Source organism: Meriones unguiculatus, chromosome 8, assembly GCF_030254825.1.
Source record: "Meriones unguiculatus strain TT.TT164.6M chromosome 8, Bangor_MerUng_6.1, whole genome shotgun sequence".
NCBI classification, from domain to species: Eukaryota; Metazoa; Chordata; class Mammalia; order Rodentia; family Muridae; genus Meriones; species Meriones unguiculatus.
Window position 1 is genome coordinate 75,434,812 of NC_083356.1, and position 22,101 is coordinate 75,456,912.

At 51.4% G+C, this 22,101-nt stretch overlaps 3 protein-coding genes and 1 non-coding gene across 9 annotated transcripts in view; 2 read left to right on the forward strand and 2 right to left on the reverse strand.

Annotated features, from left to right (window-relative positions):
• The window catches only part of Lrsam1 (leucine rich repeat and sterile alpha motif containing 1), a 39,725-nt gene extending 36,602 nt beyond the window's left edge, over positions 1–3,123 (reverse strand). For both annotated transcript variants that reach the window (XM_060389954.1, XM_060389953.1), the window contains exons 1-3: positions 2,995–3,123; positions 2,468–2,597; positions 996–1,087 (exon numbers count right to left, since the gene is read on the reverse strand). In XM_060389954.1, the coding sequence (XP_060245937.1) occupies positions 996–1,067 (72 nt within the window). In that variant the 5' untranslated portion in view covers positions 1,068–1,087; positions 2,468–2,597; positions 2,995–3,123. The remainder of the gene's footprint in view (positions 1–995; positions 1,088–2,467; positions 2,598–2,994) is intronic.
• Positions 3,124–3,139: 16 nt separating this feature from the next.
• Positions 3,140–5,559, forward strand: Rpl12 (ribosomal protein L12). The gene is made up of 6 exons (XM_021646572.2): positions 3,140–3,272; positions 3,514–3,587; positions 4,240–4,338; positions 4,640–4,721; positions 5,175–5,374; positions 5,514–5,559. The coding sequence occupies exons 1-6, from the start codon at positions 3,236–3,238 to the stop codon at positions 5,517–5,519; spliced, it is 498 nt and encodes a 165-aa protein (XP_021502247.1). The 5' UTR covers positions 3,140–3,235; the 3' UTR covers positions 5,520–5,559.
• Positions 4,966–5,094, forward strand: LOC132656099 (small nucleolar RNA SNORA65). The gene has a single exon (XR_009594040.1). It is a non-coding gene; the product is annotated as a small nucleolar RNA SNORA65 (small nucleolar RNA).
• A 922-nt stretch (positions 5,560–6,481) lies between the features above and the next one.
• On the reverse strand, positions 6,482–21,708 carry Slc2a8 (solute carrier family 2 member 8). 5 transcript variants are annotated; one of them, XM_021646636.2, is made up of 10 exons: positions 21,551–21,708; positions 21,314–21,476; positions 20,956–21,162; positions 19,699–19,798; positions 17,387–17,586; positions 16,658–16,801; positions 16,408–16,516; positions 15,798–15,971; positions 15,287–15,432; positions 13,501–14,221 (listed from the first exon to the last, which is right to left on the reverse strand). In XM_021646636.2, exons 1-10 carry the CDS (start codon positions 21,604–21,606, stop codon positions 14,084–14,086), a joined length of 1,437 nt encoding a protein of 478 aa, XP_021502311.1. In that variant the 5' UTR covers positions 21,607–21,708; the 3' UTR covers positions 13,501–14,083. The 5 variants fall into 5 exon arrangements, 4 of the variants coding, with proteins under 4 accessions (XP_060245940.1, XP_021502311.1, XP_060245938.1 ...); XR_009593811.1 differs by lacking the exons at positions 13,501–14,221; positions 19,699–19,798 and adding exons at positions 6,488–6,632; positions 6,871–7,891 and having other exon boundaries at positions 20,956–21,476; XM_021646637.2 differs by lacking the exon at positions 15,287–15,432 and having other exon boundaries at positions 14,136–14,221.
• Positions 21,709–22,101: the final 393 nt, after the last annotated feature.

The following is a 22,101-nucleotide window of genomic DNA, read 5'->3' on the forward strand; positions in this document are numbered from 1 at the left end:
GAGACAGGGTCTCACGTAGCTTCAAACTCATCATGTGGACAAAGTTGGTCTCTTCCTCATCCTCTTGCTTGCTCCTTCCAGGAATTAGCTCTCTGTACAGGCTTGAGAGAAAGGTCTTTGAAAAAGTCAAGTGTCCCAGGCAGTGGTGGCACACGCCTTCAATCCCAGCCCTTGGGAGGCAGAGGCAGGTATATCTCTGAGTTCAAGGCCAGTCTGGTCTACAGATCAAGTTTCAGGATAGCCAAGGCTATAAAGAGAAATGCCTCTCATCCCTCCAAAAAAAAAAAAAAAAAAAAAAGTACAAAAAAAAAAAGTCTTCAACTCCTAAGTGTTTACAAAAGCTCTGTTAATTCCATAAAGGTTTCATATTCATGGTGTTTAAGTTCTTAAAGTGGTAACTGGTTTTGCTTTGTTTCCAGCTTTGAAGTTTGTTTGTTTATTTTTGGTTGTTATTTGTTCACTATGCGCAACACCTTCCAGGACTCCTTGTTAATCTGCCATCAGTGGCTGTGCGGGGTACTGGGGTACTGCATTGCAGCAGCTCTCTCCTGGTGACACTATCGGCAAGCTCAGCCATCTACGCACGAGAAGATCTCAGGCTACAGCTCAGGCTGACCTGGAGCTCACTCTGTAGCCCTTCATAGCTTTGAACCTGTGGCAATCTTCTTGCCTCTGCCTCCCAAGGGCTGGGATTACAGGTGCAAGCCACAAACAAAACAAACAAGCAAACAAACAAACAAAAAGTACAAGAAAATAAGAAGAGAAACATAGATGTAAGGAGCTGAAGGGGCCCACAGCCACAGCCTGCTTTTACTGGTCCATTTGGCAGGTGGGCTAGTGACTGAAGTCCAGCAGGCAAAGAAAGCAGCCAGCAGTACCATGCACTCAGCCTGTGAGGAAGGACACTCCCATGATGGGAAGGCACAGCACCCTTGGCTACACTCCAGGGGGCAGAGGCGGAGCCTAGGAGTCAGGGACCATATGCAGTGCCTTACCAGACACATCTGGTACTCCAAGCGCTTCCGAGCCTCCTCACTGGGTTTCCGCTTCCGAAAGAAGAGGGGCATCCTCCTGAGTTCTTCTGGACCTTGGAGCATGGGACAGAAGTCAGCGCCTAGGAACTTGCAGGCAGAGCCTGACACTGCAGACAGGAAGCTCAGAGATGCAGGCAGTTGGTCTGCTGGACGTGACTTCTATGGGGGTAGGGCTGTCTGCCTCTTTCAGGTGAGCCCTGAGCCCACACGGCAGGGCTCAACATTCTGTTTTGTTGACAAAGCAATAAACACAAAATAGGGCGGAAAGAACATAAAGCAGGCCAGGTGCTCTGGGTTTGGCCTAATTTGCCACTGACCCTCCGAGGCATTGGCATCACTCTCCCTGTGCTGAGCCCCACGTTTTCCCCACCATAGGGAAGTTTCCCCCACCTGCCTTCCAAGGATGTTCTCCGTGGACTCTAGACAGATCCAGCGGATGAGTTACTTCTAGCGCTGGAACTGTCAGAATGGCACCATCTAGAGCCAGCTGGAGGCAGCCATGACTTGGGGGAAACTCAACTACGTCAAGACTAAGTTAAATGAAAATTAAAATGCAGTCTTCAGACACCTTACCATCCTCCCAGCTATTATTCACTATAGTCCCGTGGGGAATCAGCTGCTCATGAAGCTCAGTGATCTGGCTGTATGACCTGGACTGCAGAGAAACCAGCCTGGGGCACTTGCCTTTCAAGTCTGGTGATCCTGGGCAGCTTGCGAAGCTCCCTGGATCTCACAGTTCAGCCAAGTTAATCATTCTGTCCTGAACTCAGAAGCTGTGTGCCCATACTTCCAGTGCTGTGTGAGGGTCAGCAACAAGAAGGAAGCAATCATCTGGAGGAAATGTGTAGCTAACAGCATAGGCTTTGACATCCAACACATCAGCTGTGTCACTCTGGGAGACCCGTCACAGCCTGTTCCTCATCTGTAGGGTGGAGTGATGTTACCCATGCTGGGTGTGTGGGGCTCAACGATTTCATGCATATCAGGTGTATGCCATAGAATCTGACACAGCGCTCCACACACAGGACAAACGGATTAGGGACTATTACGGGTGCTAGGGAGAAAAGGGCTAGAGGAGTCTTGCAGTTGGAAGACACATCAAGTCTCCATGCATGGGTGTGGGCTGCAGGAAGGGGTTGCCAGGCCTGCAAGGCCAGCTCAGGCTCTTTCCTCACTCACTTGCGGGTACTTCTGAGGGATGATGTAAAAACAGTTCTCCTCTGTCCCTTACAGACAACCTGACTTTAGCCTTCTGCTCACTAAAGACCAGTCCTCCCACGGCTCTACTCTCCAGGTCTAGGTATCCAAATGTCCTCTTCTCTAGTAGTTCTCAACAGGATTCTTTCAAATCTGGTTTGAACTTCCCTGATGGTTCAGTTTGGTTGTGGAGAACCACACCCATCCTTCCCCAGCACGGCTGACTAGAGGCTGACCTGGCTTTGTGGATAGAGAGGTCCTCCACCGATGATTCTGGGGTGGACCTCAAGGAAGGCCAATCACTCTGAGGGTTTGGTTATAGATGCAGATCATCGGCCTCAGAAAGCTGACCTGGAGTCGGGTTTCCTGTAAACATAGGAAGTGAGGACCGAAACTCTAAAACCGAAAATCATGCAGCTCAGGATGACAAAGTCTTGAGACTCCAAAAACCAGGGACTGCAGAATTAAGAGTCGTGATTTAGACCCTAACAGTTCGCTCCTATAACTAAAATGCATAGAACTGCAAATGCATTAGAAGGTACTAGGATAGCATTGGTCCAGGGGTCCCGCATGACAGGTGCGTATCCCTTAGGGGAGGGGTGGGACCCTGGGTTTAGATACCACGGACTCTAGAGTCACCCTTATGAGAAGGGAACGTGGAGTATTTACATCAGGAACCGGGACCTCTGGGGCAGCCCCTCTACTCTGACTATACCGGGGTAAGGTGCTCTGAACACCCACCCCTTCCGAATCCCCAGCTCACCCATATACCCAGCTCTCCAGTCCTCAACCGCGGACGCCTGCCCATAAAAGACAGGGCGGCGAGGGCGTCGCCCAGAGACTGGGCGGAGACAGCGGCTATCGCGAGAGCTGAGCTTTTCCGACTATATCCGGCGTGGGCGGGGTGGGATCTGTCTTTTCCGCTTTCGGCTCGGAGGAGGCAACGGTGCAACTTTCTTCGGTCGTCCCGAATCCGGGTTCATCCGACACCAGCCACCTCCACCATGCCGCCCAAGTTCGACCCCAACGAGATCAAAGTCGGTGCGTGCCCCCGCCGCGGCCGGGCCACGGGCGGAGCCTTTCCCGCCGCGTGCTGTCCCCGCGCCTGGCGGGTCTCCCTTGGGCCTCGGCTTTTTCGCGTGTAAATGGGGAGGGAGTGCCGACGCTTTTGCAGCCGGTGCCACCGCCTGTGGCCCCGCGAGGCCTGCGGCTCGAGGGCAGCGCGCAGGGCGGCCTGCGGCGCAGCGCTCTCCGCAGAGGTTCTAATTCTGCGTTTTCTCAGTGTACTTGAGGTGCACCGGAGGCGAGGTCGGTGCCACATCCGCGTTGGCCCCCAAGATCGGCCCTCTGGGTCTGGTAAGTCGTCGCTGCCGCGAGCTTTAGGCATACTTAACCGTGAGCGCAGACGTGTAGCTTCCGTGGCGTTTTGCCTGCATGTGTGCGTGTTCCTTTGGAGGTCCGAAGCCGGCACTACGTGTCTGTTGTGGGCCACCATTCGGGTGCTGGGATTCAAACTCGGGTAATGTGTAGGGGCCGTAGAGAAGTTACGATAACGTATATAGGGCTCGTACCACGCCATAGTTGTAGTCATCGGGCTTGGTTGGCAATGCCTTTCCTCCGAGCTGAGCCGTGTTGCAGGTTCACTCCTGCTTCCCTTGGCCTTTCTAGAGGTCAAGTGGAAGCTCTGACATCAGTTGCATGGCGACAAGAGGTGGTGGTTCTTAACCTTGTTCCTGGATGGAGCAGTGCATTCGGTGTGTGGGTGGTTACGTCCTAGTCACTGGCTTTTGCTGTTAAAGGAGCATCCTCCATAGGTAACACATGCAAACCTATCGTTTAAAGCTCAGTCTGTTTTGCATCGCTAGCCAGTAGAGTAGTGTTGGCTTAGTAAACGAGACCATTGTGGGCAGGCTCGTCTGAATGGTGCTGGGAGGCTGGAGTGCCAGTGAGTTAAAAGGCTGTGGCTTCAACTTGGGGTACGTGGTAATTGATGCCGTTATTTCTGCAGTCTCCAAAAAAAGTTGGTGATGACATTGCCAAGGCTACCGGTGACTGGAAAGGTCTGAGGATTACAGTGAAACTGACCATCCAGAACAGACAGGCCCAGGTATTCACATTGCTTGGTGTGGGGGGAGGGAATCCTGGGTAGTAGAAAGATCTTACTGCCCTGGTGCAACAGTTTTATCTTTGTGGGAAAGATCTGTAAGGCAGATATGCTTATTGTGCAGATAGGTGGTGAGTGCCAGGGTGCAGGCCACCATATAGGTCCTAGGGATTTGATTCAGGTCAGGCTCAGCAGGAAGTACCTTCATTAGCTGAGCTATCTTGCTGGCACCTTTAGCCTGTTTTAGTGGTTGTATTATTGGAGCTTTCCTGGGCTGTGTGTTCATATCAAGTTTTTCTCACAGATTGAGGTGGTGCCTTCTGCCTCTGCCCTGATCATCAAAGCACTCAAGGAGCCACCAAGAGACAGAAAGAAGCAGAAGAACAGTGAGTTGATTGCTCTCCCCTGGGTCCCCTCTCAAGTTTGCTGCTTGGCTGAGGAGTGCCACTTGATGAAACCTAGGGTTGGAATGGGATAACTTTGGTGCATGGCTCTTCCTCTGTGTGCAGGGATCAAGAGTAGCACCCCAGGGTTGATTTATACTGGGGGGGGAGGGTTAAGACTGTTGGTTTCTATCCTTAAAATAGTGTGCTAGGGCTGCTGGTGAGGGCTTGATTTTTGCCCTAGCCACCCGCCACTGCACCTGACCATATTGTTGGCTGGTGCAATCCAGTGGTGAGCTGACAGTAAGCCCCAGCTTTTAGGAAACAGGGTTGTCCTACATGTGGATGACTCTGTGCCGAAAGCATGGGAACAGCCTAGAGATCAGTAAAATCAGGATCTTTTCTCAGGTTGGGTACACGCTTTTAAGAAGCCTTTTTTGTTTTGTTTTCCTGCAGTCAAACACAGTGGAAATATTACCTTTGATGAGATTGTCAACATTGCCAGACAAATGAGACACCGTTCTTTAGCCAGAGAGCTTTCTGGAACTATTAAGGAGATCCTGGGTACTGCACAGTCTGTGGGTTGCAATGTGGATGGCCGCCACCCTCATGACATCATAGACGACATCAATAGTGGTGCAGTGGAGTGCCCAGCTGTAAGTGATTTTGCATGGTTCCCCTTGTTGCTAGGGGAACACAGGGAGGGGGGAGCTGTGCTCTTCTGTCTTAATGGGTGAAAATTCCTTGTGTATGTATATGCCCCGTTGTGATTGAAACTTTTCCTCTTTCCCACAGAGTTAAGAAGCAACAAGAGTATTTAAATAAAGAACCATCTGATAAACTGGGCTTGGCGCTTTTTTTGTACAGGGGCTGGCTAGGTTGGGATATTTAGTATGGATAGGAAATCTAGGGTGCACAAAGGGCCCACGTTGTGGGACAGGCTCCTAACAGCCAAGAAGGAAAGGTGTTTATGGAGGCCCAGGGCTGCCAGGGAGGATCCTGCCCTAGTTTGTCTAGTTGAGGTTAGGTCAATTTTAAAAGGTGGTATATACAGTGTTCTACTAGCACGTGTGCCTGCTCTCCAGAAGAGCGCATCTCCAGCCCAGATCAAGATTACATGAGTTTCCTGGTACCCAAGTAGCTTAAAAATCAACTGCAATTCCAGCCCTTAAGGAATTGATACACGTGGGGATTAAATCACAAGCATAAAGGGGAGTTGGGCTAAAACTTTACTAGAAAGCATAAGGTTAACTCAGGTACTGCAAAACAACTACAATCAATTGAGGCAGAGATTCCTCAGGTTAAGAATGGCTGTTATTCCAAAATTTTTGAGTTAAGAATTCTCAGCAACCACGTGGTGGCTCATAACCTGGCCCTAATCTCATACTTGTAAAGACTGAAGGTTTTTCTTAAAATCAAGAACATGAAGTATGCCAGCTTTATATTTTTGGCTTGAAATTTATAGGTTCAGTTCCCAGTACCCATATGGGGCGGCTCACAATCACCTGTAACCCCAGTTCCAGGGAATTTGCCCTCTACAGTGCATGGGTGTTTAACACGTTAAATGTGTTTAACACACGTTAAATATTGTGACCCAAAATCTTTGCATACATCCTAACTGCAGCAGTGCTCATAACGACCTGTAAATGGATATCCTACAATGTCCACTCATTGGGAAATAAAAGGTGATATGCATGTGTATAGGGATAACATTAAGCTATAAGCGGGACTGATGTGTAGCTGTAACCCATAACATGGTTGAACCCTGAGAACACACAGTCTGAAAGGGTCGTGTGTGAATTTATTGTAAAATGACCTCAGTAAATCCAGACAGCGGATTTTTGGTTCGAAGAACATGGAGCATGGGGTAAGGTCTGAGGAGTGACTACTTCCAGGTGATGGAGATGTGACAGCCTGGATAGAGTAAGAACGGAACACAAGTTTTAGCATAGACCTACTGCTGATGTGCCCCCAGCCCAACTGTAGTCTTCGGTGATGCAGGGAGTATAGGCAAACATCTGTATTCCAGTGCCTTCAAACGCTATTCCACTTTGGTTACAGTTCTTAGAGGCAGGAGGAATAGCTAAGATCGTTTCCACAAAGAAACCCAGGGTAAGACTCTTGGTCCCTCAGAAGGGTCTGGGCTGCTTACAGAGGGGCACTGGATAACAGGCAGATTACGCGTAGACTGGGGCCAGAGGTCTTCCAACTCCTCAGATCCCACAGCTCTTTCTTGGCTCAGACCGCCTAGAGAACGCTTGTGGAAAGCGTTCTGGTTGGGACTTCCGGTCAATGTGGACGGACTGGAACAACTACACAGCTCTCCGCCTCTTCTCGCCCGTCCTGCAGAGCCGGCACAGGAGCTTGCGAGCAGCTTCGGGGACCTCGGCGTCCCTCACCGCTCAAGGGCGGCCTCACCCCGCGGCAGGCCGGCGCGCCAGAACTGCGCCACTTCCGGCTATGCGCAGTTCGCACACCGAAACCCACTTCCGACACACTGCGCAGGTATCCTCCTCTGCAGGCTCTTCCTGGCCGCCAGGAAAGTCGCCCTCGTTGTCTTGTGGGGTGTGTCTTACAGAGACGCCCCCTCATGCCTGCCCTTGATCTCAGAGCCCCTTATCTTTCAAGTCTCACCAGGATCCGGATGTGGAAGCTCGGACAGGGAGTGACCAGGCCGCCAGGGATGCCGGGAAGGGTGCTTATGCTGGCAGTGGGCGCCGATATTCAATGATGTTTCAGTGGACTCTCTAGGAGAACAGATGACCTTTCTTCCCACTCAAGTTGGGAATTAACTTCTCAAGCGAGTTGGTGGTGGAGCGTGGTCCGGGAGGGAAAGGAAGAAAACTGTCCCACAGAGGAAAGCAGCCTGGACCTCACCCCGCCCTGCTGACCGGACTTGTTCAGGCAGGATGAGCTCTGGGGCCTAGGGAGTCAGGTTTTTCACTGCTTGGGATCGAGGACGCCCAAAGAGCAATATCAGCTAGTGTGATCTTGTTAACTCCTGTGAGAGCCGCAGGTCTTAAGCAGGTTTTTTGCCTTTAGTGCTGTGATCTCACTTTTGGCCGCCGGGAGGTAGCAGAGCGCTTCAGGCGTCAGGTTGATACCATTCTGCATATGGCTACTTAGCGGGCGTTAGCTGCGCTTTGCAGAAACCAGGAAATTTGCCCATTATCCTGGGAATGGTAGTGTGGATGTGGTAAGTAGTTGATAGTTGTGGGTGGTGCAGATTTCTCTCCTGGGCTGAATAGAGCTGTGCCTGCTGTACCTCCCCTCTGAGGATACCTACCTGCCCCTCTCCGTGAGCTCGTGTGGTGCTGACCTGGGCTCCTGGGGGCAGATATACGACTGTCTGCCTGACCTGGCTCTTGGCCTGTCAGAATTAATACTGATGGGAAGGCTCCGGAGACTAAGGAGGCCTGATGGACTGTAACGATCCACAAAGCACTGGCATTTTGAAGTGGGTGGTGGTAGAAATCAGTACACTGAGAAGCAGGGTGGAGACTAAACCAGGAGAAAAGGTTTTCGATGTTTCGAACTTCAGCCAGGCTTGGTAGTATGTATCTGGAATCCCAGCACTGGGGAAACTAAAGATTGAAAGTTCAAGGCCAGCCTGGTTTATAGAGTGAAGACCTTCCTTGAAAACTCTTTCAAACGTCCACTTAAGATACATCCCTGATGCTTCACACTTGTCCTGTCACCCCTCACCAACAGCTGCTGTGGACCCAGCACTTAACTCTGCCATTCTCAGTTCCAAGTACTTCACATACCTCAACGCCATGCCATTTAAACATGAATAACTGGCCCAGAGAGGTTAAGCGACCTGGTCCAGGTCACACAGGCAGTGAGTAGTACGCTGGAATTTGAGTCAAGCATATTTGACTTAGCCCTTTCCCCATGCTGCCCGGCTCCCGCCCCCCAGATTACAGTGAGTATGATTTGAAGTCACAAGGACATATTGCTTACAGGTTTAATCACCTGATGGCCTATGGGCCTGACCTTCTGCCTGCCTTCTAGTCTTTCACTGGACCGCCGGCAGAGGTTGGATAATGTGGCCAAGCCATAGCCATCCTTTGCAAGGGCCAGTCTTCTGTGGCTGAGAATAGGTGGTCTGAGCAGACAGTGGTGTGGGCAGGCCATTTGCCTCAGCCCGTGGCCTAATGTGTCCAGCCAATAGCTTCCCTAGTCATAACCACTTCTGTGTTGGTTTGAGGGGCTATTGCATGATCTTTGCTGCTGACTCCCTGGGAACTGCCTTGGTAATGAAGGGGAGGTTCTTCTCAAACACAGCCAGTTGTAGCTTATCAGGATGGATGGGCTGCTCTAACTGCACCTTACTGACCAGCAGCTGCACCTGTCAGGTTTTGTCTTGTGAAGGTGTACTCTTGATGTACTGTTACCTCCTTCGTGCACGCCCTCATCCTCAAATCCCCTCACCTCTCATTCCTTCTTAGTGTCTCTTTGCTTCGCCATCCATCTCTACCTATCGCCCTCTCCCCTTCTGAGCTCCATCTGTTGTCAGTCTCTCCTGTTTCTTTTTATGAATCTACGTATGACACCTAAATTCTCAATAGGCAGGACACTAGAAACAACCTAAATGTAGACTACAGAATTAAGTTCTAATTAACCCTAAGATAGGGTTTACTTAAGTACTGATATGGCTATCCAATGGGATAATTCTACACCCAGTAACTGTCTGAGCATCTGTTTGCCAGGAATCAAGTCAGCATGGTAATTACCGAACTGGCACACTTATCTCCATTTCTTCTGTGAAAAATCCCACTGAATGGCACTGGAAATATGTAGATAAAAACAAATCTATAATGCATCAGGGAGGTGTGAGATGAGAGACTTACGCCAGGTACTGTAATGTAGCTTGTGGTTCTCCAACCCCAAGCATAAGCATGGAAAAGACACCAGATAGTCAGTTGTTTGAGATCGGCAAAGATAACCAGATCAACCCCTTAGAGGAGGAAAATAGAAGACAGCTTTCAAAAGTGAAGATCTACAGCTTACTTTACTTATAACAGGAAATAAACATCACGTACATGGAGCTGCTGGAACTCAGGCACTGCAAGTGGGATGGAAAACAGTTCAACTTTGGAAAGTTGAAGCAGCTTCTAAAATAAACTAGCCCAGCAGTTCCACTCCACACAGAAGATACGTCTGCAGAAGTGTGGCAGTGGGGCTCCACCCCACACCGATAATAGCCCCAAACTGGAAATAGCTCAGTGTCCAGTGACAGTGAGGAAGTGAATTGTTGATGCTCCTAACCATGTGATGGAGTCCAAAAGGTGCTGTGCTGCATTAAAGCAGCCAGGCATACAGGCCTCGACCTATGTGATTACAGCTTCATAAAACTCTACAAAAAGCATGGCAGAGAGCACAGGGCACTGGCTTCCAGAACCACAGATGCGGGGAGGTGACAAAGGTCTGCAGGGACGTGAAAATGTGATGATGGCTCCTGTTCCTTGAGTGTGGTGGCTCATGTTTGCTATAAATCATTAAAATGTATACTTAAAATTGTTTGATTCTGTTTATGTAAATAATGCTTCAATCAACCTGATTTTTTTATTTTCTTTTTTGGTTTTTCAAGACAGGGTTTCTCTGGGTAGCTTTGGCTGTCCTGGACTTCATTTGTAAACCAGGCTGACCTCACATTCACAGAGATCCACCTGCCTCTGCCTCCTGGAGTGCTGGGATTACAGATCAATCTGATTTTCAAATGGTGGAAGTATATATCCTTAGAAAAGACAGAAAAGGCATCATCCATCCCTTTAAATGGCATAAAATGCTAAGAAGACATAGAGAGTAAGAGAAAGTGAGGGCTGGAGAGATGGCTCAGTCAGTATAAAAGCCTTGCTCTGCAAGCCTTAGGACCTGAGTTTGGACCCCAGGTCCCATATCTAAAAGCTGGGTATGGTCAGCAGCAGCACGGCCATTTCCTGAATCTCATGCTTGCCTTTGGGCTGGTGTCGCACTGTCAGCAGTCCTGGGCCACCAGCTTGCTGACTCACTCTGCAGTTCTCAGGCCTTATCAGCCCCGTGCAATAACTCTGTACATCCTGTCTCCGTGGCTTGTTTCTCTGGAGAACCCTGCCTCACACAAGACCTGGGCCACAACACCCAACAGCTCACTCAGCTTCAGTGACACAGAAGAATATGTCACCCCACAAAAGCTGACTGTGATTCTGCTCTGGGTTCTCATAATCCTTAATAAAGTATTAGTAAGTTAAAATTTATTAATAGATTAAAATATCCTTAAGAAATTAAAATTGCTTTAAAGCATGACTGGCAAAGCAAAAATATCTGTAGAAGATAAAGTGAAAAAACAAATCCAGAGCACAGGGGATGGAGAGATGGCTCACAGGTTAAGAGCACTGGCTGCTCTTCCAGAGGACCCAGGTTCAATTCCCAGGAACCACATGGTGGCTCACAACCATCTATGATGGAATGCAGTCTGACGCTCTCTCTTATCCTGAAGGCATACATGCAAATACAGCACTAATATGCATAAATAAATCTTTAAAAAAAGATTAGAATCCACAAATCCAGAACACACAGCAAAGACATAAAAAGGTGTCAGTGAAAGTGGGTGTGGCGTTGCATACGTGGGCTTGGGGTTGCAGCACTCAAGACACTGAGTTTTAGGTTGGCCTGGGCTGCTGCAGAGCAAGAACTTACCTCAGTGTCCTCCCCTGAGAATCTTCAATGAAAAACGGAGAGAAAAGCATCAAGCCAGGGAGAACAGTGTCCACTAAACAGTCCAGACAGTGGGGGAGTGGCAACGTGACAGAACAAGAAGGGGCAGGGGAAGTCCAGGGTTGGGGCAGAAGAATCAGAGAGATAGGAGAAGGACTACAGAGTGAAACTGTCCCCAAATTAAAAAAAAAAAATCATAAGCAAAAGCAGATTTACAAGTATACACTTTTTTTGTCCAACTTGAGATTGTGAAGGCTACAGTAGTATTCCACCCACAGGGTTAACTGGCAACACAGTTTCCATCAGCCACAGTGGCCACCATGGGGTTGAAAAATGACTCAGAGGGTAAAAGCTTTGAAGCCTGGAAAGTTGAGTTCAACCCTGGGGGCCAAAGCTGTCTTCTGATCTCCACAGATGAGCTATGACAAAAATGCCTCCCACTAAATAAATGTAAAAAAGTAAACAAACATGTAATAATAATAATAAAACAGTAGGGGCTGGGGAGATGCATGAGGACCTCAATTGAGATCTCAGCATGCTCAGAAAGCTAGGCTAGGCAAGAGGGCTGGTGAGACGACTTGATGGGGACTAGGATCCCAGGACCCACGTGGTGGAAGGAGAAAACCAACTCCTGCAAGCTGTTCTGACTTCCACTTGTGTGCTATGGATCACGCAGTCCCACAGAATAAAGAAAATTCAACCTGAAAAGCTGGGCATGGCAGCTGTGCCTGGGGGCAGGGGGAGACACTAGGCCCCCGGGGCTTTTGCTGAGAGACCCTGCCTCAAGAGTTCAGGGGGTAGGTTGGAGAGATGGTTCAGCCTGGACTGCGCTTGCAGAGGACACCAGAGCTCTATTCACTGCCCGTAAGCAGGCAGCTTACAAGTGCCTGTAACCCAACCCCTAGAGGATCAAGTGCTTCTGGCCTCTGTGGGCCAGATACGTCCTCAATCACACACACAATTAAGTCTATAAAAAGGTGGAGCAACTAAGGGAGATACAGTATCACTATCTGGTGTCCACACACACACACACACACACACACACACACACACACACGATCAAACACACATGTTCACATATACATTACACCCACACACAAAAATAAAAAACAAAAAACAAATGACAGCAGATGGCTGGGAGGCGCAGCATGGTGCTAGAGTGTTTGGCTAGCCAGCGTGCACCTGGCTTTGTGCTCCGTCGCCAGCAATGGAAAAGCAAAAACACAGTGGTGGTGAAATAAAGCCTTTCAAGGCATTTGGGGACAGACTATCCCCTTCACACCTACCTGAGAGAAACTTCTGTGATCCTGAAAGGTGGTCACTCTGTGAAGGTTTCAGAAAATTAAATGGGCTCCAAGGAGCAAGAAATACTTGGATTAACCCAACAGTTCACAGATTGAAAACCTAGGACCACAGCTTCTCAAGTTGGCTAGAAAGACAGAATGACATTTAGGAAACTGAGGCAGAAGGATTGCAGTATGTTCCAGGCCAACCTGGGATACATTAATACATTTTAGGCTAGCCTAGGTTACATATTAAAAAAAAAAACAAAAACAAAAAACAAACAAACCAGCCAGGCACGATGGCACACACCTTTAATCCTAGCAGGAGGATCTCCGTGAGTTCTAGGACAGCCTGGTCTATATAGTGAATTCCAAGAGAGCCAAGGCTACACAGTGAGACCTTGTCACAAACAAACAAACAAACAAACAAACAAACGAACGCCTCAAATGAATTCCACCAACAGCTAACAAAGTGCAAAGATGGATTGTTTAGAAGGCTGGTGGGGATCATAATGTTTCCTAAGGGAAAAAAAAAGTCCAGTCTTACTATTGTCTTCACTAAGGCAAAGACTGCTGCCTTAAATAACAGACAGTGAAAGTGGGTATGGGGGTGAGGGCTTGTTACGGAGCCACAGTCTTGGGGCTACCTCTGGGAAGGGGCAGCTTTTTCACGCAAGTACCTAGCAGAACAAGGTTCTGGCTGCTGGACGAATCGTGTTAATGTATCTGTCCTCTAATTTACTCCAGTGAGTATGTACTGACTCATGATACAAACGACCTGCAAAAGACTTCCAGCTGCATTTAAGTTGAGCAGAAAGAGGCATTTTATTTTCTGAAACTTAACAAGACTTGGTGGCTATTGACCCAGGATGCTGAGCCCAGGAAAGAGCTGGAAAGAACCTGCCCGTGATGGATAAGCTGGCCCACCCCAAGGTGAATCCACAGGCTCTCCAGGCAGGGCTGAGGGCTCACTTGACTAGAACATTCTCTTCTTCACCTAGGCTCACATAAAGAGCCCTTGTTTCTGGGACCAACCTTTATGTGGCTAAGTTCCTTTCTGATCCCACAGTGTAGTGTGAGGCACAGGTAGCTGCTTAGGGCCCAGCGCCCCGGAGACCTCCAGCCAGAAAACAGGAGTCAGGAGCCTCCAGGTTGCTTCAGCCTCATTAGCTTTAGGACTAAAGAAGGCTGCAGAGACTAGACCCAGAATCTGGTGAACCTCATGGTGTGGGTCTGAGATCTGGACAAGTAGGATCCAGAGGCCTGAGGAGTCAGGGTTTGGGGCTCCCGGCTCAAACTGGGGTGTGGCTTGGCAACAGGCTTATCCACTCCAGAAACTCAAAGCAAGCCCAGCTCAGGGCTGCCAATCACAGAAAGGGGTTGTCATCGTCTCTCAAAATGGGCTGTGATTTGTTCCAGAGTCCTGCCTTTAGTCTCAGGGACAAAGGTCAAAGTGAAAAGGACACTGAAGATGCAGAAGGCAGCGGTGAGCCAGAAGGCACCGTAGGGCTTGAGGATCTCCTGGAGAGAGGGGAAAGGCATGTGTGGAGTAGCCAGAAGTCAGAAGGCCTTACACAGTCCAGGAGCACCCGACTACAGCCTGCCCTGCCAGGCCTCGAAGGTCCCTGGAACCCAGATGTGTGGGGATAACTGACCACCACCCAAGGTGACGTGTGCCTGGGAAACTCATGGTAATGCAGTGTCTGCCCCGAGATTAGAAATGTCAAGGGAGAACTCAGTTTCTGGGGCTTTCTGGCATCGCTCCTCTCCATTACTCTACATCTTTAGCCTCCAGTATCCCAGTGTCCCAGTGCTGTGAGTTCTCTGTGTGATGAGAAAGGGTAACAGTCGCTCTTGGGAGAGGGTGGAGTGATGAGGTAGGAGTGAGTCTGTGACCCTGCAAAATCTCCATTCCTCAGCTCCTTGCAGGAGAGGACACCTTCTCAAAGCTCTTCTTACAGCCTCTTCAACAGGGTACCCCCCTGGGTCACATCTTTCTGAGCATCTCTCCCTAGGTCCTTTCCTGTCTGCCCCTCCCACATTCCATGGTGCTCCTCTGCTTGCCTTCGTCTGGGCTTTCTTGGCATCCCATCTGCCTGAGTGTGTCTGGCTAGCTGGGAGTCCACGCCACCCACTGTCTTCTTGTCATGAAATGGACCCTGTTCAACTCAGTTGTTGCCATTTCTGCATGAACAGGCTTGAGCATAGCAGATGCCAGGAGATCTGGAGGGCACCAGTAACTGGACAGATGGCATACTCATCTGCACCAGAGCCTCTCTAGCGGCTGGGAAGCCAGCAGGCATGAGACACATCGGCATCGGCTATAACTTGAGGGAAATGAAGTGTTGAATGGAACTGACCTTCGACCTAGGAAGATGTATCCTCACCCCAATACAGACTGAAGACTTAGGGGATCACAGACTAGATCCTTTGTTTTGTCTAGCCCCTGGCTCCATGTTACCCCTGAGACGGCAATGTCCCAGGCATGAGAGGACCTCAGCCTACATTCCAGGTCATGGACAATGAAAGTAGTTTGAGCAATGCCTTTGCTGACAGTGTAAGGGGAAAGCATGGACCTGCACTCACCATGACGCTGCTGAACTCTTTCGTCACCAGAAAGGCCATGAACCAGTTGGTGAGGACACAGATCCCAGTGGCCACACCCTTGACATGCAGAGGGAAGATCTCGGACATGAGGAGCCAGGGGATGGGTCCCCAGCCCACCGCGAAGCCTGTGGGAGCGAAGCAGTGCTATATTTAGCACACAGGCGGGGCTCCCCCACTGCCTTGTTTCCTAGCCTGTAGGCCTTGGGGGGCCTACCAGCTCTCAGCTCTTTCGGGGGGGCCTTGGGCCTGTCCCTTCCCTTTTAGGCATCAGGACAAGGATGGGACCTGCTTGCAAGCTGCCATGGAGATGATGTGAAAGGATTTAGCTCAGTGCCCGGCACGTGGTCAGAGCCATATGCACAGAAGTCATGCTCCTTGGAGCAGATAGGTTGACTTTCCCCATCTAGGACTAGACTTGAGGCTGAGTGCTATAGAACGTGGCATGGTGGGACAGCAACCCTCATGCAGCTGCTTTTGAATCCCTTCTTACCAGCAATGAAGAGGCACATGCTGCCTATAGCCAGCCAAGCCAGCCCCACATGGATATCAGCAGGCTCCGCCGAGATGGGCTCCAGGAGGCCGACATGGGAGGAGTTGCTGGGGCCACTCTGGATCAGCTTGAAGTAGGTACCAAAGGCACTCATGCTGAATACCATGATCACACCTGAAGGCAAGGGCTCAGGCTACACAGGACGCTGGGGACAGGGCAGCATCTCAGTGTGGCTCTGAGAGGCAGGCCAGGCTCAGCAGGCCATGGAAGCCCCATACTGGCCAGCACTCCTACCCTGCTTTGGACCTCAGACCTCAGCAAATGCTGGGAGGTTCCCAAGCAGTCTCCCACCTGCCCGGGAAGGAACAGCAACGACGACGCTCAACCCCACACCCACAGTGGCAGTGTTCAATCTCACACCCACAGCGCCAGTCGCAGCTCGCCAGTGGGCACCACAGGTTCAAAGCTGCAGCCCTTTCCCCATTTTAGAATGGGAAACGGAGGCTTTGGGACAGACGGTCACTTGCTCAAAAGAACCAGTTATACCACCTCCCTGGCCCTGTCTCCCCTTGTGAGCCAGGGAGGTTGAGCCCTCTCCACCAGGCCTTACCCGACAAGGCCAGAAGCAGCCTCCGCCCTGCTCTGTCCATGATGAGGGCCGCCACGGCAGTGAACAGGACTTGGATGACGCTCACAGTGACTGAGGCCAGGCTGCTGTCCTGGGGGAAGGGAGAAGCTGGTCTGCTAGAGAGAGACAAGTCCTTCCCTCCCTGGCTCTGAGCTGGGTCATAAAGCCCTAGGCTCCAGGAGGCTAACCCTGCATGTGGCATGAGGAGGCAAGCTGGGGAGAAGCCTCTTACCTGGAACTTGGCCTCCTCAAAGATGGTGTTGGCATAGAACATGATGGCATTGACCCCTGACAGCTGCTGGAAGGCCATGAGTGAAATGCCGATGATGAGGGGCTTGTAGACACCAGGGCGCCTCACCAGAGCCAGCTGGAAGCCCTGCCACAGAGATGGCCTGTCAGTGCTCAGGACCCTTCTCTGAGACCAGAAGCCTATGGGGAAGGTTGAGCCTCGGCTTGCCCCACCTGTGCCCCTGAGCATGCAGACGGGCCCCTGCAGCCTCCTTATGTAGGGGGCGAGTGCTGGGAGGCTACACACTCCAGCGCCTGGGCAACAAATTCTGTTCCCCGAGAGCCAAGTACTTTTGTGACTTCAGGGCTCGCCTCCAGGCGGGTGAAGCAGAGTACCTGCCTTCTGCACAGATCTCAGCACCGCTGAGTGATGGTGAGGACTAGCTATACATGAAGGCACCAAGGCTCAAAGACTGCCAGGCCGCACATCTGCAAAGTACCTGCGTGCTACTGACTCTGGAGACCCCTGCCCGGGGTTTCCATTAACTCTAAGCCCTCACCCATTTCCCCTCGCAGGCCTGGCTTTTCACTTGTGGGCACAGTAGGAAGGAAGTGGGGCTCCAGCTGGGCCCCACCTGCTCAGACAGGACAGCACTGGTCCTCACTGAGGGTGGAGGGGTTCTGCCACTCAGGTGTGTGGTCTGGGGAACAGGCTATGGCCTCAGCCTCTCACCTGGTGCTCAGCCCGAACCGGGGGCTCTTCCCAGCCCTCCTCAGAGCCCCACAGGAACCGCAGGGCAGCCATGGCCTCCTGGTGCTGGTGTCGAGTCAGGAGGAAGTGTGGGGTCTCAGGCATGCAGCACATGAGCAGCATCATGAGGGTGGGGGCCACACAGCCCAGCACGGCCAGCCAGCGCCACTCTAGGACCCAGCCTACAAAGGCAGATGTCAGGGCCAGAGTGAGGCAGCCTAGGCCCCCTGCAAGCCCCAAGACTCACTCCAGTGGTGGGCACCTCACGGCCTCTGCCTCTGTTGGTTAAAGGGGAAACTGTTGCTGCCAGGACTGTTCCATCAGGACATCATTAGGGGACATCTTCTAAGGGAAACACAGATGGACTGCACATACGATGTCAAACAGTTGGAAGATGCCCACTGCCAAACCATGTCTGGTAACCATGGTAACATATCGCAGTGTACCGTGGTGGAGATGCTGGTGTAAATCAAACGCTATACCCTCAGTCATGTCAAGGCATGGACACTGCAAAATACTTGACAATGGTTAGAAAGGACTGCTATTGCTTTAATGTATTTGCTACATTATATTTTAAAGTACTTTTTAAATTATTTGTGTGTGTATGCACCCGTGCATGAGTGTGGAAGCCAGAGGAAGGTGTCCTATCGCTGTTGGCCTTATTCCCTAGACAGGGATGTTTCACGGAATCTGCCGCTAGGCTGATGGTCAGCAGGCCCCAGCATCCTCCTGTCTCTACCCAACTCCAGCATTGGAGTTACAGGAACTCATGACCACAGTTAGCTTTTTGTGGGGGTGATGGGGATTTGAACTCAGGTCCTCATGCTTGGGCAGCAAGCCTTTCTACCTGTGAAAATATTTCCCAAGCCTTATGTCATACTTTTATCGTAATTTTATCCTTTAAATTTTACTCCATTCTTCAACTATTTTGTGTGTGGTGGTATAAATGTGAAAGGCCCTCACACGCTCACGTGTTTGAATACCTGGTCCCCAGTTGGTGGAACTGTTTGGGGAGGTGTGGCCTTACTGGAGGTGTGTCACTGGAAAAAGTCCTTGCAGTTCCCAGTTAGCTCTCTGCTGAGTGTTTGTGGACAGAGATGTGAGCTCTCAGCTACTGTTCCAGCGCCATGCCTGCCTGCCTGCTGCCCGCTCCCCACCATGATGGTCACCTATTTTCTGGACCTATAAGCCCCAAATTAAATATTCACTTTTATAAGCTGCCTTGATCATGGTGTTTTGCCACAGGAATAGAAAAGTAAATGAGACAAAGAGTCTGTGCGGGCGTGGTACAGCACTCAAAGGAGGTCAGAGGTCAGCCTGCAGGAATTGGTTTGCTTTAGCAATGAGGTAGCTTATAGCTGTTCCTCAGAGTCTAGTGACTGAGGCATTATTGTTCCCACCATGTCACTTTTTTGCGATCACAGTTAACTCATACCAGTGGGTCAAAAGGACACAGCAGGATCAATGCAAGGCAGTGTGATGAAGATGCATTGGAGGTTACACTGGGGATAATGGACCCGCCTGTCTCCACACCACGCCTGTCTCCACACCACGGTGTCAACATCTGTGCCCTGTAGGGGCTCTGATTGCTGCAGGACTCCTAAGGCAGCCAGGCTGCTGGGAAGACACTGAAGGGCCAGGATGACAATACTGAAGGCTAGGTTAAGCCTGCCAGCGCTCCTGACCCCCACCCTATGGCTCTTAAGCCATCTTTCAACAGTTCTCATTGGGGATGTGCTATCAGGACTTTTCATATGCTATTTATCTCCTGGCCCTAACAGCCCCGGAGACTTAGCAGTGGGCAACTGGGGCTCTCAGGGGCAGCGAGACACAGCAGGTGGTGGTGTGTTAGGTTTGAAGGCTGTCCTGTTCCCACCCAGCCCTGATGAGGAGCCACTTTCTGAAACCCCTCAGGCCACCAGCTCCGCCCCTCATATCCGGGAAGCAGCTCCTTCATGGGACATTCTCCTGACAGAGAACCCAGTGATAATGTGTGCCAAGACTCCAGTTCAACTGAGCTAAAGCACTTCTCCATACCCCACCCATCCTTGCACTGGAACCCTCTGCTGAGTCCCTCCACAGCGCAGAGGGCTTCTGGGACAAAGAAACCACCTGCTCTAGTTCTCCCTGGCACCCAATTACCAGAGCCACACACACCAAGCTCCCAGGAGGGTGACTGAGAACCTGGCACCTTGGCCAGCAGCACCAGGCAAACTCCTTCCTTCGACAAACCCCAGTTTCCAAAGAAGCCACATAGCCATTAATGGGGATCAAAAGACAGTACACAAATCTACCTGCCACGTAGGCCAAGAGGATGCCAGTGACAACCATCAGCTGCACACAGGAGCCAAGCAGTCCTCGGACGGCTGGGTAGGCAATTTCCGAGATATACACCTATTGGTAGTTTAAGGTGAGACTTTACTTGGCCCTTTCAACAGGAAGGTCTAACTGTACTAGATACTACGGTACAGCAGAGTACCCTTCCCCATTTCCTGCAGGTTTTAAAAGAGGATGGAGGGTAATGGTTTGCTGCTGCTGCTACTACTGTGTGTGTGTGTGTGAGTATGTGTGAGCAAGGGGAGGGAAGAGTGCACAGAGCTTCCTTATACTCATTTTATTTTTTTGAGATAAGAGTTTCATGGCACCCAGGCTGGCCTCTAATGAGCTGAGGATAACCCATGAATTCCTGATCTTCATGTATTTAACCCCCATATCCTGGGATTACAGGTATGTGCCACCAGGGACAGCCCATTACACATTTAATATGCACAAATGTGAGTTAGAATGAAAGGCTTCTCCCTTGCTGGTCTGCTCTAGGTGCTACTCAGGACACTGAAAACGTCCTTGTTCAGCCTAATTCTACCAGGGGTTGCCATCACTTTTCCTAAGCTCAGGGATCACTAGGCATCATCCATACCATGGATATTCCATGGATGTCCATGGAATATTCTAAACTATTCCATACCTTATGCCCATGATTAGCCTAGTTAAAAACAAAATCTATAGATCTGCAGCCTCTGCTCTAGCTCCTTCACATTTCCAACAGATGCAGAGGGAATGAGTACGAGGCCAAAGAGGGCAGGAGGGATGGGTGGTCCTCCAAGTGTGTGGCCAAGTGTTGCTGGTGATCTCAGTTACCAGGGTCAGTCCTTCCAGGGACCATGCCTGGGACAAGCAGCTTCCTGTGCAATGGACAACCCCCCCCCCCCGCCCCAGGACTCAGCCTTATTTTACAGGGGAGCAAATGAGGCCTGTGCCCAGGTAAGTGATCCAGGTGTGTGGACTGCAAAGTACGTAGCCTTGTGTTAGGGGCTGGCAGCAAGCAGTGATGGGAGCCAGCAGCCTAGCCCAGGGACAAACGGGAACAGAAGCGCCTTGTTAACAAGAAAATAGGGGGACTCTAGTTATTACTGCTAAGCCTTTAGGGATACCATCATTTACAAAGTTAAAAGAGGCACAACTAAGGGCATACAGGCCGTGAGGAATGGCTTAACTGCTGCCTAGCTGCCCACTGCCTGCCAAAGGTCATCTAGGAGGCCCAAAGCACTCACCGGTGCCACCAGTGAGGCGACTCCACAGGCCAAGCCGGTGAGAAGGCGACCCCCGAGTAGCATCCACACGTCCCGGGCCGCGGTGATGATGGCAAAGCCGGTCACGAAGGGCACGGCGCAGAGCAGAAGGCTCAGCTTGCGTCCCACACGGTCCACGAGCCAGCCACCCAGGACGCCCCCTGCCGCAGCGCCCAGGGTCACGATAGCCTGGGGACCCGGACGGGCTGAGGAGGAGGCCACCAGGGGCCAGGGGCCCTGACCCCTCCACCCCACGGCCCGCGGCCTCAGCGGAAAGAGAAGGAGGACGACCCTGGGGTGCGGCGGTGAGTGGGGACTCGGGGCTCCCCCGCGGGCTCACCCCGAACCAGGAGGCCGCATCGTCTCCGAGGCGCAGGGCGGGGGGCGCGGTTTTCCGCAGGCTGGGGATGGCGGGGGAGCTGTAACCGAGTGCGAAGCCGAAGCTGAGCGGGCCCAAGGCGGCGGCGAAGGCGGCGACGAAGACCTGGCGGCCGCGGGGAGCGCTGCGGGTACAAGGCGGGGCGTGAGCGGCGTGGCCGGGCGTGAGGGAGAGGCCGCCGTCCCCGGGAGTCCGCACCTAGCTCCCGGTGGCCGCAACAGCGGCTGCGTTTCCTGGGGGTCCTCGGGAGACATGTCGGCAGCAGCCGAGTCCGGGACCCGCGAACTGCCGTGGCTCGGGCGAGCGCCGCCTCCGCGGCAGGAGTGGCCAATGGGACGCTAGAACCCGCCCCCAGTCAGCGCTGACCAATGGACGCACAGAGCCGGTTGCAAAACTCACTGGATTCGAACTACGCCCCGCGACCCAGGTACAGGTTTGCGGGTATGATTGTCCAATTGGAGTGTGGGTTGAGCCTGAAGGCTGGTCCTCCAGGACTAGGGCTGAATTAGCCAATGAGGATGGAGAAGGTTGTTTGGGTGTTTCAGGTGTGCGTGTGTCTGTGTTTCCTTTCTCCTTCACATCTCTGGGGGGCGGAGGTGACAGCACGCCTGTGCAGGTCCGGAGTAAGCTTTTCCGAGCCTTCTTCTCCCACCGTGTGGATCCTCCCGCTCGAAGGGAGGTCGTCAGGCCTGGGGCGGGCTCCTTTATCAGCTGGCCCAGTTTTGATGGTTTCATTTGTGATTATTTTT